Source organism: Emydura macquarii, unplaced genomic scaffold (assembly GCF_026122565.2).
Source record: "Emydura macquarii macquarii isolate MOO-44397 ecotype Brisbane River unplaced genomic scaffold, CSIRO-AGI_Emac_v2 contig_1253, whole genome shotgun sequence".
In the NCBI taxonomy this organism is placed as follows: domain Eukaryota; kingdom Metazoa; phylum Chordata; order Testudines; family Chelidae; genus Emydura; species Emydura macquarii.
In genome coordinates, this window is record NW_027131390.1 from 69,943,968 (window position 1) to 69,963,230 (window position 19,263).

At 38.8% G+C, this 19,263-nt stretch overlaps 1 protein-coding gene across 1 annotated transcript in view; it reads left to right on the top strand.

The window, feature by feature from the left end:
• The window catches only part of ZNF385B (zinc finger protein 385B), a 245,389-nt gene that overhangs the window by 8,087 nt on the left and 218,039 nt on the right, over positions 1–19,263 (top strand). Inside the window, exon 2 of the mRNA XM_067549093.1 lies at positions 5,672–5,974. Within this exon, the coding sequence (XP_067405194.1) occupies positions 5,674–5,974 (301 nt within the window). The 5' untranslated portion in view covers positions 5,672–5,673. The remainder of the gene's footprint in view (positions 1–5,671; positions 5,975–19,263) is intronic.

A 19,263-nucleotide genomic window follows, 5' to 3' on the forward strand; every position in this document is an offset into this window, starting at 1 on the left:
AGTTTGGCCAATACACAGGAAAAGAATGCTTCATATAACCATCACTAATTCATTAGGGGAACCAAAAGCTTATTTCCTTTTGAGTAAAGATTTGCATATTCTCACCTATAAGAGTTAAATGTAGATAGTCCTTTTTTGTAGCTCCTATGAAAATATAACTCTCTTTAAACAATAAATTAGCTAAAGTGAAAGGCTAATTGTCTTGAGCTTCAAATACAAAGGAGGTCCATGCTTGAATTTCTTTGCCAACTGCGAGAGGCTGCAATGTGGTTTCAGAAATCCAAACAGGGTATCTCATGACACCTAAGAATTTTAATGTGGTGGCATAAATCTCTCTAATTTATTCTTACTCCCGTATTACTTGCAGAATTGGGTCAGACAGATCATGACTTTGGTTTTTCTTAGTCTGGTAATTGTGTGCATTAAGGAATCTTCCAAAAAAGATTCTACGTTTTTTTCATTTTACTGCCTATGTTTGATGAGGAGGGGGAAAAAAAAGGATTTTAGCTTGTGTGAAGCACAATTTAGTTATTCAAGAGACAAGGGAGGAGAACTCAGATGACCACATTGAAGCTTCCACAGGGGAGAGGTATGCTCCACATAATGCATTAAAAATGTAGTCAGCTGAAATGAACAAAATGAGCAAGAAAGTGTTTTGAAAATAACTGATAAAGTTTCAGATTTTGGTTTTTCATTTCAAAACCCAATAATTTCAGCAATTAAAAACTTAATTAAAAAATGTTCACAAGAAAATATTGATCATTTTCTAGTCACCTTTAGTCAAATCCTAGCTCCTTGGGTAAATAGCTGCAGTATAGGTGCTCAGAATCACATAGCTGCAAAAACAGCAGCACTGGTATGTAATTCTTCTATTATGGTTGATAATGGCCACATCATACGTGCATAGTCCCTCTGTGCAGATTATCCTGGCCTATGGGAATTCTACTTTGTGTAGTTGCTGTTACTGAGACTTGGGCGGTACACTGTGCCATAGCCAACTCCTACAGAATCAAAAGCTGACAATAACAATGTTACTTTTAGAGAGAGAAATTTTAATTAATTAGGCTATCAGCTAATAAAGACCAAAATATTCAGAGAGCTTCTGATCCACAGTCTTGCTGCTTTGACCATGGTGCCCTGCTCCCCACTTGGGGCTGGGAAAGAGAGAGATCCAGTTGCAGCCAAAAGGAGAATTCAACGATGGGGGTGGAGAAGCAGATCTGAGAGGGGGAGCTGAAGCAGTCTGTGGATTTTTTGGCAGCCCAGGTGCACAATGACTTGTTACCAGCCTGCTCCTTCCCAGCTTCATGTCTGGGGAAACTGTAGAGAATGTTATTTCTGACTTAAGTAGACTAACTTATGATCCTCAAGTTCAGCCAGTAGTATATAGTGGGCCTGTGCTATGAGTCTGAAAGAGACCCCTTTTGTCCAACCAGTAGCTGAAACAGGACATGTGGATCTGGAGTTCAGTGTGTTTTGAATGGATAGGAAGGTCCCCATGGATTCTAGGTTAGGCTTTAGTTCTTCTCTTTGTACTCTGTGGATGATCTTAAGTTGTATAATAGCTGGCTCTCCCCATGCATATACAGATGGAAACTTTTCACGTGTAAAGGGAGCACATTAGTCGTCTCTTTTCCAAACTGAAAAAGTCCTACTCTCTCCTAATATGGAAGCTTTTCCATATGCCTAATCATTTTAATTACCTTTTTTTTTTTACCTTTTCCAATCCAATATATCTTTTTTGAGATGAGGCAACCAGAACTGCATGCAGTATTCAAGATGTGTGGGGACATGATAGAGGTCTATAAAATCATGACTGGTGTGGAGGAAGCAAAAAAGGAAGTGTTGTTTGTTCCTTCTCATAACACACAAACTAGGGGTCACCAAAGGAAATTTAATAGGCAGCAGGTTTAAAATGAATAAAAGGAAGTCTTCACACAACGCATAGTCAACCTGTGGAACTCCTTGCCAGAGGATGTTGTGAAGGCCAAGACTATAATGGGGTTCAAAAAGAAGTAGATAAGTTGATGGAGGATAGGTCCATCAATGGCTATTAGCCAGGATAGGCAGGGATTGCTGTTTGCCAGAGGTTGGGAATCGCCGATGGGATAGATTACTTGATTACCTGTTCTATTCATCCTTCTGAAGCACCTGGCATTGGCTACTATCAGAAGACAGGATACTGGGATAGATGGACCATTGGTCTGACCCAGTATGGCCGTTCTTGTGTTCTTGTCACAGCTAACTGCAAGGTGGGACAGATTATTTAGGATAAGTAGTTAGTACATATCCTCAGGGATCATTCAAATAAGAGTGGCCCATTAACAGCTTGCTGGGAAACATTTTGGTTTCGAGTAAGCAATGTCTTCCAGCAGAAAAATGTTTTGCTGAAAATTATCCAAACAGCTCTACTTAACCTGTGCTCTCTAATTTATTATGAGATTAATACAGTTGTGCATGACCTATACTTATGAACAAGTTAAATATAAAAACTAATATATTTAAATAAAAGTGATAATTCAGAAAACCAAAAGTTCAACACTTTTGTACATTAGAGATCTTATTACACAGGAAATAGAGTAAAAGAAAGTTAGTTAACGTATGAAAAATTGAAATGGAAAAGATATAAATACTGAAGCTGCAAACAGATTAAATTTTCAGATGAAAACGTCTTGTAAACTCAGATGAGTCAGGGATCTTGGTTGCTTGCCTTGAAATATGATACATATACTTAAATGATTTAGTGTGACAGTGCCTAGCCTAGGTTGCAAGTTCAGAAGTGATCGGTGTTTCTTAATCTGAAAAGTAGTTAGATGCTGTGAAACTAAAATGATTTTTAATAAGAGTCTTTGAGCATGCATTATTCAATATGCATACATTTTATTAACAGCTATGATGCTGTTAATTTTCTTGACTTTGTTTTTGAGGGGAATTTGATATATATCATCTTTAACATAATATTCTGCAGAAGAAATAGATTATTTAAGAATAGTTATCAGTAAAGTCGTGCCTTAAGAAAAATTCTACAAGTGCCAAAAAGGATGTAAGGATGATACCATTCTGTAGTGGTTAAAGCAAGATTTGGGAGTGAGTTGAAATATTTTCATCCCAGCAAACGACTTGTTGTTTCACTTAGATAAGGAAAACCTCTTTTTCTCTATTCCTAAAATGTTGGCTCAAAATATTTACCAGACACAGATGACTAACCTACTAACATCGGCTAATTATGGAAGACTGGGTGAGGAAAGGAAGACCACTCATTCATGAGGTTCAGAGTAGCACAGTTGTACTTGGAAGGAATAGAATGAGGTCCTTGGGACAGGCTTGATTCTCTATTTTATATCCGCTTCTGGCTAGTATATAAGATGGAACTGTATGTATGGAACTGCATGTATATAATATAGAGCTGTCATGATCAGTATGATACTCTAGCTCCTGGAGTGGTGAAAGAACTTTCTCTTCTCCTAGCATCCACATCCTCTTAGCTGCTGTAAAGCAGTTGGGGTGCATCGGAAGAGATCTCTAACGCTACCCTCCTCTAATCGTGTTTTTTTTTTTTTGTGTTCTTATGAATGAATCTGATGCCTAACTCTGCTGCTCTCTTAGGGTATTTCTACACTGCAATGTAAGCCCAAGGTTAGTGGAAATCGAATTACCAGACCCTGGGTTTAACATACAGCTTGTGTGTTCAGACTCATTTGTAATCCCAGGTTAGGAATTATTGAACACTGGGTCCTAACCTGGGGCTCCAGTGTCTACAATGCATTATATGGGCCTGAGTCCAACCACCCATTTCCCAGACTGCCTAGTGCATACCAAAAATGTGTCCGCTCTAGTCCTTTGTTCATGGTGCAGAGAAAACTTGATTGTCCACTAAACTTGACTATGTAGAAAGTCGGCCCATGGGATTGTGGGATATTTTTGGAGGGCTCCCAGAGCATAGGTCCAGTTGGGTTGCATTTACCCTGCAAAGCAATAGGGCTTGAAACCTGGGTCCTGGCTTGACTCAGGCTGAGACCTTCCATACCTTTAGAGTCCTGGGATCCTGGGTCCAAGTCCTAGATTAGTGTGATCTGTGTAGACAGAAGTGGGGTTAGGCTTAAGCTTGAGTTTGAACCCTGGGTTTACATTTAAGTGTAGGTTATCTTTACACAGGGATAAAAGACCCACAGCATGGCTGCAGCTGGCCTGGATCTTTGGGGCTTAGGCTTTGTGGTTGAAAAATTGCCATGTAGACATTTGGGCTCGGGCTGAAGCCTGAGCTCTGGGAACGTTTGCTTTTTCAGCCCCAGAGCCTGAACCCGAATCAACTGACCTGGGCCAGCCTGGGTTTTTTTTAATCCCTATGTAAACAAATGGTAGGCATACCCATAGTTTTCCCAAACAGCATGAAACTGACATGATTCTTGATAGTTCAGCTGCTGACCACAAGGTGGTGAATAACAGCTTTATGTTAATTTTTCTTTGGCAAAGCTATGAGTAGCAGAGGCATGGAACTTGGACATTTATAGGCTCAGGAAAGGAACAAGTGGGTGTCTCTTATGCAGCTTGGGCTGTATTTGGAATGTTATCTTCACAACCACAAAGACTTGAAACTCTCCCACCACTCCAGTTTTTCTTTTATGAAAACGTAAATTCAGCAAAAATGTCTGTAGGTTTCCTCATTTGACAGGGCAAGGTTCCTACTCGCTAGGGGCAAGTGCATTTTTAAGCCCTATGGAAATCATGAGAATTGTAAGCTTTTTGCAAGAGGATCTGTCATTTATTGTACATTTGTATAGTGCCTAGCTCCCTCTCCTCACCTAGTTAGCCTCTAGCTTTGTTGTTAAAAAAATTATATTGCAGTATCTCACAGGTCTATTGAGGCATAATTAATATTGTTGCAAAGCTTTGAGATCATTGGGTGCTATAAAAGATCAAGTATTCATTATCCTTATTTATTTAAATATTCTATTGTCCCCAAAATTTCATCAGCATCTTTTGTCCATCATCCTCTTGGTCTAATACTACTTTAGGAATTTGTGCACTACTGTATGTATCAGCAAGCAAAAAGCATCAGACCTATTTGTAATGAAGAGGGGGGGAAATAACAAAGTAATCTTAATCGCTGCTGGAAGGAAAAACTCCAACTGTGTGTGTGTGTGGGTTTTTTTTTTGTTTTTGTTTTTTTGTTTTTAAGAGAATTGGTGGAACAAGATACAGTAGAACCTCAGAGGTTGTTCGTAACACTGAACAAAATGTTCTGGTTGTTCTTTCAAAAGTTTTACAACTGAACATTGACTAAATATAGTTTTGAAACTTTACTATGCAGAATAAAAATGCTGCTTTTAACCATCTTAATTTAAATGAAATAAGCACAGAAGCAGTTTCCTTACCTTGGCTTACCATTTTATTAAATTTTTGTGTACTTCCGGTTCCAAGTGAGGTGTGTGGTTGACCAGTCAGTTCATAACTCTGGCATTCATAACTCTGAGGTTCTACTGTAATGAGTTTTATTGTTCATTGAGAGTTCCATATTACTGCAGTTTGGAATTTTTTTTTTATTTTTTGGACTGAACCTGGTCTTCAATGTTCAGTACATAAGAAATAAGTTTTAAAAGTATGATTTTGATGTAGGAGTAAATATTATTATTTAGTTTCTGGCATCAACAATACTGTGTTCATTTTGTAGGTATGAAGCACCCAATAAGTCATGACCACATCTTTGAAGATGGAATTATGAATCCATCAACTTTTCTTCGGGGCTTTGAAGAGAAAGGACTGAGGAATGATAGACCAGACTATCAATTAAGTAAAGAAAAAAAGAAGATACTATTTTCCTTCTGTGAAGTGTGCAATATACAGCTGAACTCTGCAGCACAGGCTCAGGTTCATTACAATGGGAAATCTCACCTGAAAAGAGTGAAGCAGTTGAATAATGGGAAACTACCTACAAACACAACTACGGGCACTTTGTTTGCAAGCACAACCACAGGTACTTGATTAATATATGAGAGAGATACTGATTTCTGGTCAGAAAAAGACAAACAAACTTGCAGAGATAGTTAAGCTTTTTTAATACTCCATATACAATGTTAATTATTAGTAATACAGAATACTACTATTAATTATTATTATTACCCTTTATATTGTCATGGCCACTGTTATATTTGTTTCCTTTAAAAAAATACAACTGGAATTGTCTTCATTTTTGTGAAAGGAAATTATTCAGTCTTTCATTTTACAAAGCACTAATAGAAATGTATTGATACAATTCTAATTGCAGCATTGAACATGTTGATTCCTTTCTGTTGGTCCAGCTCTTATTCAGGCAACATTTTGTGTTGCTTAAGGACTGCAGAATTGGACCTTAAGTATTTAAGGTATGGAATATTCAAAAATGTCTGTATCTAAAGATGTAGCAAGCTATTCTCTGTGATGTAGGCTTTTAAACAGGCCAGAATAGTAACCCGCTTCTGTATCCTATGATTTGTTTTGTTCTGTTTGTTTAAAGCACAAGTCTTCCATCTCTCTGTTTTATTAAAGGGAAAAAATCAGGCTGCCTTTCTACCTCCTAAAGAAAAAGAGAGGGCTCAAGTCCAATATTTTAAAAACATCCTTTGCAGGTCCCTTTAAAAGAGGGGTATCCATCATTCTTCCTTGTGCTGACAGAAATGTAAAAAAGGTACAGTTCTTAAGAATTGCTGTCTAGAGAAGGCGCAGTAGCTGCTTATTAATGTTTAGCACATAAGTATTGATCAAGGGACAGATTCCAAATCTTCATAGAAAGGATTTATTTATTTTATTTAAGAAATACCAGAGCTACTTTAAAAGGTTAAATTGAAAATTTTGGAACGCTGGATTGAAGAGAGAAGCCATTGCTATTTTACATTTTCTTTTTTTCCTCTTCTTTTTGGGTTCCTTTGGCTTGACTTTTTCTGTCTCCTTGGTTTGGTGTTGGTTCTGATGTTTTGGTTTATTTTGAACCTAAGGATGGAATGTGTCTCTCTTGGATGTCATACTGTTGGAACCAGGCATGTGTTTGAAAATGATGAAATTCAAAGTCACAGTGAAACTTGGTTCATTGTGAAATTTTGCAAAATTATTCTGAATGAGTGAGACACCATAATTTAATAAAAAAAAATTATCCCTGTGTGTTGCTGGAAAATGCAACTCCTAGAGTGTTTGTTTGACCTGTATGTTTTGATTTCTTTGAGCTGTGTACCTGTGCTGCTTTGTGAGCAATTTAAGTAACGTGAAACTGTAACCCTTGATCCTCTGTCTCCTACACTGTTTTGTCCTTAGGCAGTCTACATCCCAGCTGCCTGCAGCTCTTTGAGAGTGCCCTGAATGGGTACCTTTACCCACATCTGCATGTAAAAATCAAGATCAGTTGCTTCACTAAATTATACTTTACTTGAAATTAATATTTGTTTTGGTAATCAAATTGTATCCACCACAGGTCTTTTTGCTTCAGAAATATATTATATTTACAGATCAGTAAAATTAGTAAATATAGTGCCTGCTGCTATAAGAATGAGGCATTTTATTTGTATAGTTGAATTACGTTAACTTCATTATAGGTAAAAGGGGAAAAAAAACATAAACATAAAGCCTTTCATACTCTGTTATAAAATATACCTTTGGTCTAGGAGCCAGTGTATTTACTGGAATGCAATTCTCAAAGAAGTGTTTCTGAAAAAGAAGAGTGAAACTGTTCTTTTCCCTACCAAAAAATTGACATCCCACATTCTACTCTAATCAATTTCCCTGGAGTGGTTACGACCATGCAGCAATGGGCAATAAGGAGCTGTATTTTTATTTACAACGTAACATTAGCCAAAGAAATGGGAATTAATTTGTGCAGATGGTAAAAACAATTATATTCACCTCACCAGTAGGCAGACTTCATTCCAAGTGTGAAAGAAACACATGCTCCTTCCCATACTTTATTACCACATGCCTTTCTAAAGTACCCATTCACTGTAGTATATATGGGCACTTTGCAGGATGGTAGAACGGATTGTTCACCTCTGAAAACCATTTAACAAGTACCTGAAAGAAGTCATTTTCCTCCCGACTCCACAAAATGAATAATATTCCAGTAGAACCAAAGGTTATCAGCTGTGACTGTACATACATGCTGAAAGTGTGGAAATCTTCAGTGAAGATTGCAGTTCCATTAAAACAATCATATGTTCCTGGGCCCATTTGATGGAACCAAACTATGTACCCTTGTTGTGTCTCAGCTCCCTTCTCATTTACCCCAGGCCAAGGTTGTCCACAAAGTTAGGCCCGCTCCTGAGACTTCCAAAACAAAGAGAAAATACCTTACTCCTCCTATGATGAGGTTTTCCCTGTGACAGGTAATCTCAACAGTCCTTGCTTAGTAGTTCTTTTCAAGCATCCAGCTGACTGCTAATGTGCAGTGTGTGTGGTGTTTACAACTTCAAATAACAGGAAAAGGCATAGTTACAGTAGTTTTGCCCTATGGAAAAGTCCTCCAAGACTTAATAACCTATTGTTATAACCTATAGAATTCTGTGATCCAGCATAGTTCTCAGATTCTTCAGGACAGTTTAAAAGTTTCAGAGGAAAGATGCAATACTTTTTTATAATTCTGCAACTTTTAGTGAACTTCTTATAAAAGCTTATTTTATTGGTTGAATCCAAAATACATACTCTTGGACTTTTCCATTGCATTGAGGTAGTGTCTACAGTGGGTCAAAGTTGGAGGGCTTTCAGTAGGTGACAGATAATATGGCTGATCAGTTGGTGGATGTTGTCTTAAGATTTCATTGAAGAAAGTGCATTATGTCTCTGAGCGGGAATGTACCATCCACCATCTCACTAGAAAAAAAAAAAATAGAGGAGGTCAGGGTTTGTATTGTAATGCTAGTGGTGAATTTGTGTTAGTAGCCACCCAACTTGCTAGGACTGTGTTCTAGGGCATAGTTTCTCAACCTGTGGAATGCCTACCCCATGGGTATACAAAACACAGGTAGTGGGGGTACTCTGAGAAAAACAGAATGAAGGGCAGGTGGGCGGCAGCCCCCGCTTCCCGCCCAGTCACAGCTCCCAACTGGGAGGCGGGTGGCAGCTGCCACAGTCCCAGGAAGCCAGGCTGCAGCTGCCCACTTCCCACCCTGTCACAACTCCCAGCTGGGAGGCAGGCGGTAGCTGCCAGCTTCTGGGGGAGGTGGGCAGCAGACCCCCGCTTCCCACCGCGTCCAAGCTCTTAGCTGGGAGGCAGGTGGCAGCCGCCTGCAACTTGCCCAGGTGGCAGTCTCTCTCCCTGGCTCAAAGCCCAGTGCCCAGAAAACTTGTCAATTTCACTGCTCTAGCTGAGCAGTGAAATTGACAACTATGACAGCCCCAGATTTTACTACCCTCTTTTTCTGTCTGTCTGTCTCTCTCTTTCTCTCACCCGCCTTCCCTGTCTCTCTCACCACTTCCTTCTCTCAAATCTATGGCAAAAAATTTGGCGCGGTGCTTTATGTTCACCAGCATTGGCATGCCACTCAGTCTCCTAGCTTTGGCCAACATCACCTCTAGCCCAGGTACATACTTGAGTTGTGCACCCCGATGTAAAGGTGGTAACCCTACCCACACTAGATCTGACATCTGTCATATCATGGCCTTATATACTCAGTCCTTCTTCCAACATATAGTTCACCTTAGTCTGTAAATATAAAATCCTGTGGAAAATTGAGCGTTGGGGTACTTATTAAAATTTTCAGAAGTTAGGGGGTACTTGCTACTAAAAAAGTTGAGAAACACTGTTCTAGGGGTCAGACTGAGGCAGTATTCATAACTGGTATGTTTTGCCTGCAGAACCATCATTAATGGCCTTTCTCTAACTTCCTGTAAAAATCCTTGCTTTCTTGCAGACTAGAAGCTTGCAGCATTGCAGGTGTGCATAGTAGGGACAGAGGGAGGGTATAGGGTACATGTGCAGCTGGAAATGGGAATGCTTTCATAAGTTTCCATAAGTGGAAACAAGAAGTGGGATGCATCTTGAAGTTCTGGTATGGGCCTGTCCAAGAGTTCCATAATTGCAGCAGGAGGAGGTGACAGTAAGCCCTGACAAAGCTATGTTTAAGAGACCAGCCTTTCTTAGAGCACAGTGGCAGTAGTAGTGGTGGGAAGACGTGGGAGTGTCCAAGATCTAGCCTACTCTGGATAATGCCAGCAACCCAGACAAGAAGTTCCAGGATTCCCTGGTGTGCCAGATACCTGGTGAGTGACTACAACTGGGAGCAGGAGTCATGGAGACAGACTACGTAGATGTGAGGGAGGAGGGGAAGAGATTGAGTGGGAATGAGGGAGGTGGTCAGAGAGAGAGAATGATGAGGAAGAGCTATAGAGAGAAAATGGAAGGGAGAGAGGAAGTATAGCTAGGAAGGAAGAAATGAGTCTATGGAAGAAAAACAGTGAGAGAGAGTAGGAGGGATAGAAGAGAAGAAATGGAATTTGAGGTAAAAAGGAAAGGATGAACAGAAGAGAGAGAAATCCCTCTAAATGGGTGTTGAAAATGCATAGTTGGAACATCATATTGGGACAAATATGTTTGGTGTCTGGGACAAATGTGTTGGTGGGGAGGGAGGAAATCCAGTTGGAGGAAATCTAGTACTAACCTGACTAGTAGAAAACTGTTCACCCTGGTTATCTGTATGTAATACACACAGTAATTTAGAAAATGTTTGTCGTTCCTTTTTTCTTAGTGTTTTGTGGAGGTGAAAACCCCTGTGACTGTAGCAATGCAAAGTTCCCACAAGATGGTGCTGCAGGCTTGCCACAGATATTTGATTTACCATTCTGCTAATTCTGTGCTAAGTTCTGTTGCTGTATGTAGTGGTGGTCTTTTTAAATAACCTTTTTTATGAATACTTTTTGCAGAACAGCAGTGATATGTGTTATATTTGTACTGTTGCTGGTTTTATGAATGGCTTCATTCTACTCCACCCCATTCCCTTTTGGATAGGTGGCTTATCTAGCAGTGGTGTCGCTTCCCAAAATGCTTATTGGGATATTGGCATGGGGGAGTCCCCTTGTGGTTTCTGCCTTGCTTGTGTTAAAACTGGAAATATATGTCCAAAGTTAGTAAATATTTCAAGAATTCTTAAGATCCAATCCTGGCAGGTGTCAGAAAAAGCAAGTTTACAGGTCGTTAAGAACATAAGAGTGGCCATACTGGGGCAGCTTAATGGTCCAGCTAGCCCAGTATCCTGTTTTCTGATCGTGACCAGTGCCTGATGCTTCAGAGGGAATGAACAAAACAGGGCAATCCCCAGTTGTCCAGTCTCAGCTTCTGGCAATCAAAAGTTTACGGACACCCAGAGCATGGGGTTGCATCCCTGACGATCTTGGCCATTCCCCGTCATGTTAGTGGGTCCCCATTAAGGGGAGGACATTAGGGGAGCACATAGGTAGATTTTAGTTGCAGGATCTAACCCTATAACAGTATCTACATTTATGACAGTTGCAGGATCTAACACATAGTAATAAAATTTAAGAACCCTATAAAACGAAAAGTATCATCTTAATGAATTCTGCCCATAGTTAAGATGTCTCTGAGGCTATCAGTGAAAAATTGAAATTACTGTAAGGAAACCTTGGAAGATTGGATGTAGTAGCTCAGCCACATCATCTGCTCCATCCACCTTTGCCATGGTACTGGAGGGCAAGCTGAGATAAAATAAAATCTTGGGTGTAAAGAAATTACTTGTCTCTGGTGAGTAAATAGGTGAGCAGAATTTTGTAAGGTCAATACAGAAAGCCTGGATAAGGGACAGACTATGCCTAGTTACAACAGTGTAAATCTGGAGTGACTAACACTATTGACTTCAGTGGAGTTACTCTCCATGTTCTAATTGTGAGCAGAGTCTGACCCTAAATTGAAATCTGAATATACAGCTCCAAATCCTCAGCTGTGCCATAGCTTTTGTCTCTGTGCCACATTGGGCTGATTTGTACTGCCTTGTTGGAGATCAGAATCTAAATCTCTCAGTAATCTTATTGAACCAGGCCTTAAACGCCTTTCTAGTTTTCTCTTTGAAGAAAAATGACTGTGATCTAATTATTGTAGATTGTCAGTTTATTTTAGTGAGTGTCCAATAGCATGCTAGGCTCCAGACAGCCTCGGCCCCGAAGAGCTTAAATGATAATAAAGTCTATTCTCCTAGGGTAAAGTTATTCATGTGGTAAGTGTCTGCAGGACTGGAATATCCCTAAATAGAGAGATGGGACAGAGAAGGACAGGAAAATGGAGCATGATAGCATGGTTTTACTGCACATAGCTTGTGTTTTGGGGGAGGAGGGATTTGTTACTAGGCGCTGTTACCCCTAGTATAGTACATTTTCTCAATCTCAATTTTGCCTGCTTCCATTTAGTTAGTTTTAACCCTTGTTATTTTTTTTTTCAAAGCTTGACTACTATATATGTATCACCATATCATTTGCTCTAAGAGGGAGGCACGTACCTGGGGAGAAGGATGCAGAACCTAGTCAATGCTACTTCTAACCCTCCTTCCTCTGCTATGTAAAGCCCAAACCCCATGTATAATAGCTCAAAAAAAGAAGCTCCATGGGGTTTGAGTAGGGGGCATGATGCTGCAGAGCTGGCACTCCACCCCCTCCACACTGGTGCTTTCAATGCGTGCAAGAGACTTACTGGGCTAGGTTAGCAGAAGGGGACATTTTGGCCTTCAAGTAAATTATTAGTTCATATCTTTAATTCCATTAATGTAATTTAGATTTAAATTTAATTTAATTTAAATGAGGTCTAGAGGCAGTGCTCATTTCTGACCCTTAACTATTGTACAGTCGTCTGTCCAACCAGATTTTGTTCAGTTGAGGGCACCACTTTATTTCTGCTACTTAAGTATCTTCAGAATTTATTTTGTTCTGGTGAAAATGAAATATTGCCTAAATCAGCATATTTTCCAGCCATGCATACATTTATTTGTGTGTGTGTGTGTGTGTGTGTGTGTCTGTCACTGTTGTTTGTCTTATCAGAGCAGTCATCAACCATTTTGAAACTAAGAAGGGACTTCACTATATTGTTTTGGTACACTTACATTTATCAGCAAAACATGTTTTGTGGTGATAAATAATTGAGGTATTATTTACATAACAAGTGTTAACTAAGATACTAATAGCTATGAATAATATCCATAATTCCTGATTCAAAGCTGAAAATGGTGTAGTGTAAAACTACTGGTAACTATATTAGAAAATATGTGGTAGTTGAAAAAATGTTTCCTTTTTCCTGCTGCTTGCTGCAGCCTGTGGGTCTGTTCTGTGCAAGGTAGACCCTGCCCAGAAGCTATACAAATATAATCGATGGGAGAGGTTTGTTGTGGGTGAGCTGTGAATCCTTCTGTATCCAGATCTGTATCCAGATATGGAGCTGGTAGCAGTAAAGCTTAGGGCTAGTGCATAAATTTAATCTTCAGGTTACCTCTTGGGAATTTTTACTTCTCCATTATTGGTTAGTTAAGGTTCATTTTTAGCAGTTGGTGAAGTATTGAAGCAGAACATTCAAAAATTCCCCAGAAAAGGGGGGGGGGGGGGAGGGGGAGGAATACCCCTTTGACTAACTAGGAGTTTTAGTGCTAATTGTCCAATGTCATCCTCTAATTTTGTGCTTTCTAGGACTGGACATGCAGCTGCTTTGGGCACATATATTGGGTAGACACCTGGCATATTTGTACATGCAAAATTGGGGACTGGAGCTGAAAGAATTGGACATAACATTCTTGGGGTTTTTTGTTCTGCATTAGTCACAGGCTAAATATAAATTTATTATACATATGTTATTCCTGAATTGTTCAGGCAATTCTTCCAAGTAGGAGTTATATGTTGGTGATGAATTTATAATAGGGCCCTCCTTTGGATAAAGAGATGTTCACTTCCTGTCCTAAATCATGTGACGTAGTTTGCTGTTAAACCTGGCCACATTCTGCCTGGAAGTGGTTGCAATAGTGGTGAGTGACATGATCTCTGTTCAGGCTATGGGCCCCAATTCTGAAATCAGACCTGTATGGATAGACACTACACCACCGCAGAGACCCAATGCAGTCAGAGAAGGCTCTGCATGGGTATGAGTGTCTTCCCCCACAGATCCTATTGCAAGACTGGGTCCTCTCTCTATATGTCAGATTGCTATGTCTGTAGAGTGTTTATAATCCTGTGGGATGAAAGGTGATATAAATGTAAGACGATGATTATTGTGGATAGTCATTTAGCTGTTTAAAAAACACCAACCCCAACACCTCTGATTTACCACATACACACACACACACACACACACACACACACACACACACACACACACACACACACACACACACACACACACACACAAAGTGGATGCCAATTAACATACAGTGTGTATCTTGTTCTGAGAACAGAACTTTCCATGCTTTCCCTTACACAAACTACTAGTACCCCATTGTGTTTGGATAATTGTGAGATTGTTTAACAGAAACTCATGTATCTTTTTGCTTTGCAAACTTAGTCTCTCAGTTTATTTCTGCTGCAACAATGTTGTGTATCTATATTTTATATCTTGTATATATTCCCCCTTACTTCTTTGTGGGGAAAGAGAGCCTCCATGAAGCAGATGTAAACACAGGAAAGATTTACATATAGGGAAGTCAGTGGGGGTAAATGGGAAAATGTCCTTTAGGAAGTAATCGAAGCACAAAACAAAAATGCTTTGTCATATGCTGGCATGCATTTAGTTGTTGAATTATCTCTGAAAATATTTAGTATGCCCTACTGTACAGAAGATCTTGGTCTAGGTCAGTACTCCAGTTTTTTTCCTCCAAATATTTACATTTACTCTTTATATTAGAGACATCTGTGAATGTTCTTGCTTTCTTATGCTGATTTTGTATCCTCTGCATAACTGTAAAATTGAGTGCTTCTATTCATATGCAAAAGAGCTCCAGGAATTATTCTTTATTTTTTTAATTTACTTTTATTATTTTTTATTTATTTATGTCAGACTTTTCCAATGATAAATCTCATCTGAATATGGGCTGCTGATTCTCCTCTGTCTCCTATTCGATGTGGAAAAGGCAGAGCTATTTTTAACATTTACACAATTTAGATAGATGATTCTTCATTCTGTGTGGTTTGGAGCCTTTCTGTAGAGCCTTTCATAATCATATCCTTTTTATGGTTTGCTTGAATTTGATCACAGTCACTGATTTCATGCATTGATAATGAAGGCTTAGGTTGCCTGTTTCTCAGTATAAATCCATCTCAGACTACTACTTTGATAGTGCTCTGTGTTTCAGAACGCATGAAGATATGGAACTGAAATTGCTTTGCTTTCTTAACAAATGACTCAGTGTGCTTGTGCTCCTTCCCTAAAATGTTGCCAGAGTGTAAAGGATTTTCAATGAGCAATGCAATAAGCCAGCATCTGGGAAGGTTTGAAGCTGCATTGGTATAACAGTGTACTGTCACACAGATGATCAGGGCTGGAGCCAAGTCTCTGTAGCACTGTAGATCATATTGGTCACATACTGGAAGTTTTGTTTATCTAATTTGGTTGCTATTTAAGCTGGTTAAATAGCATTGCTGTGATGTGGAGTGGACTTCCTAGCAGAGGTGAGCATGATTTTATTATTAAACTTTTCTGGATAGCTTTGAGATATCCGTAATAGATGCTTACATGTTTGGCACGATTTCTGTGTGTATGTCATTCGTATTCTAGTTATTACCGTGGAAATATCAGATGGGGTAACAAAAAGGCAAGGTATATCTGATATGGTGTTTTTTCAATGTAAAAGTAACTCCGTAAATATATGTGCTTGCTTTGCTTGCTGTTTGCAGAGGGTATCTTACCAGTAGGTGACTGCCTGAGCATTTTAAATATTTCAGAATGTGTCAGTGATACTATGATTTGCTGATCATTATAGAAGGAAGATAATTAATAGTATCATTTGTACATCTCTGGTCAAAAAGTAAGCTGTTATTAAATGAATTAAATCCTATTTAGAGTCATGATGACATGAAGACTGCATAGGAGACCAATGGTATTCATAAGATAAACTAAGAAAGTAAATTAAATAAACTGCATACTGTAGTTGACATCTTATAAACCTGACATTAATATTAAAAGTCAAGACTTGTCATGTACAGAACCTGCAATAATTCATTTGCACTGACAACTTGTTTTATGAGAGAGGTATAAAATTACTATCACTTGTGTCTAACCATGCTTTAATTAAATTTGACATTTTAAGTACAGCAAGTTTTATTTAAAAATAGGGTGCTGATGCTACTCTGAAGTTTGTTAGTAAATCTTAAAGTTGAAATAGGTCTTACAGAGCAATAAATAGTGTGTAGCTATATAGAAAGCTTGGACCAGGAATTTCACCTACAGCAAAACACATTACATTTATTTAATCTGAAAGTTATTCATTAAGCAGCACAGTGCTGCTGATGGCTTAGTCTATGTTGAAACCAGCTTTAATTATGTTCAGGACTGGTGTATTAACTTGTTTAATGCAGAAAAAGGGAGTTCAAAATTATGATGATGTATTCAAAATGGTATTTTCCTTTCTAAAATAATGTCTGTTTATGTAGACTACAGATTATTTTTTATGAGGAACTAACATAGCTCATGTGTCTTCCTGCTAAATTTATTTATGAGGCAGCTGTTTTATAGCTTTCAGCTCTAAAGTTATAGATAAGTGTGTGTTTGTTTGACAGAAGATTCGAGAATTTCCATTTACTGCCAGTACATGTAAAGCTTGGCTAAGCAGACTGCATCAGGAGCACACTATTTGTATTAGCCAATCTGTCTTTGCAAGTCCCAGGGCCACTATCTTGCTAGAAGCCACTGTGTGCTTTTGAAAGCATGAAATTAGTTTTATACTGAGCACATGGTTTCTCATTTAGCAGTTCTTTTTATGGTAATGGTCAATTTATGGTTTGCTGCCAGGATTTCAGTGTTCTCTCAAAGCTGATAGCTTCTGCTAAGGTGTCCTTTGGAGATAAAAAAGAAAACCCAATTAGACTCTTAAGAGGGGAGAATTCTTCCCATTGACCCAATATATTTATGATATTATTATTTTAAAGTTATTTTATTATTACAATCTTTCAGATAATACACATCAAAATACATTTGCGTGCCATAGCCTGTCCATGAAATACAAAAATTAACGCATTGTCTTGTTGTTGCACTTGGTACATAGTTTTGTAATCAACTTGTCATAGGCTGCCTTCATGAGGTTGGCAACCTCATGTCCTTTTGTCTATTTCTTAATGTATCAGGAGCACAATATGTTTGAAAAGGTGTATAAAATAGATAATGCAAGATGTATACGTTTTTGTTCTATTTTGCTAGGTAGTTCTTTAATACATATATCCAGAATGGCGTTTTTAGATCTGCTGTGATTGGTGTTAGTTAAATTACAGGAATCAAAGTAAAATGGCAGTAAATAGTTATCCTCCCCTCTCTCCTAGAAATGCATCTTATCCATAACCTGGTGAAACTACCTTTTATGTATGAGTAACTTTGTTTCACTCTTTTCCTTTGAAAGTGGGAATTCTCACTATGCTGAATTATGTGCTGTTCCCATATTTGCAGCTGCTGTTAGCTAGAGGTTAAACAGCTAAAGATGTTAACAAATGTTTAATTTACTTGGTAGTAGGCTGGTTTCCTTAGGTTCGTTTGGCCAGTTTATGCTGTTAAGTCTTTTGAAAGCTAGGCTCTTAGTGCTGTGCCTATTTAATATAGGTCTCCATGCTTTGGAATCAATCTCGCAATAAGAACAGTTTTTATAATACAATATATACTTCTGTGCTGTAGTTTTTTCCCCAAGTGGCAAATCCTGCCCGTCTCTTCTCACCTTGGAAGATCTGATAGATACTGCTGCATTTCCTCTGCGGGTGGTGAGGGTAGAACACGAGGAGCTCCTTCTACACCTTCTGTGCTGAGGACGGGGTGGAGGTACATAGTGGATGTAAACTAAGCTAATACACCAATCGCATGCCCCGTCTGTCCCATGGAGAAGGGAGAGGTGCAGCAGCTGTGAAGGCTACTGAATGCTAGCAGACAGCAGTTGGAACTACAAAACACCACTGCAATCTAGGGACTCCCTGCACCAAACCTCTGTGTTTGGGTTGGCCCTGAGAATTGAGGCACAGATCCCAACTTTGTCAGTTTGTTTCTGTGTAGTCTTAAAAATGTGGTTTGCTGTCATTTTCAGACCTTTAAATTCATTGCTCCATCAGGGTTTTTTTTGTGTTCAAAGGTTACCAAGGAAAAAATATTGGTGTGGACATTTAGAAGATGATGTGCCATAAGTACCAGTAGCACAAGCTATTAAAAACACTGTTAGTTTTGTAAGTACAATGCATTTTTTCACCTTGTTCTTTTTTTGGACTTTTAGCAAATATTTTTATTGCTATAAAATACATGCTTGCCAAATTACAGGCAGACTAGTTCTTTGGTCCACAACTTTACATTGTGAGTTAGCTGCTTTCAGCTTCAAAGGTCTCGCATCCTCTCAAAATGTTTAGATCACTGCATAGCTCTCCTTTTGCCAGTTCACACTAACAAGAGAATCAGCTTCCATAACACTGGTAGTGTTGGACAAGAAGCAATTAGTTTCCTTGTAGGGAAATTTACTGCATTGAGAAAAGTACTGAAGGATGCTATTTTTGTGTGGTGCGTTGGGTGACATTTCCCTATGGAAATATTCATAATTTTTAGTTATTCTCCTTTAGAAACAAGTATATTGCTATATAGGACCTCTGAGGATTGAGGGAAATCTTTTGGATAAGCAACACCCCATTCTGGGTTTACCTATAAGAATTCCTGTGGGACACAAGAACACTGAGAAAGGAGAAGTGATTTTGGGGAAGTGGTCTGCGGTTTATAAAGAATTCCATTTTGCCGACCCTGACTTTAGGACTTGACATTAGAATTCTATGAACAGGTTGGGAACTCACCTCTTCTTATTTGTGAGAAGAGGAAGTGCAAGCTATGAACTGTAGTCTACAATGGCAACCATATTTGTAGTCCTTGCTTCTGCCAAGGGCTGATGGGAAATAGGGTGTGTGTATATAAACTGCACCCTCCCTACAGGATGGGGAAACAGCTGGGAGGAATTAAACTGCTAGAAGTCTCTCCTGGAAGGTTAGACCAACCATAAATGTTCTTTATTTATTTATGCATTTTCTGTTGTATTCAGGTTCTTATACCATGATATTTGAGCATCGTTCAAGGACAAATAAACCTAGAGACTTATATCTTTC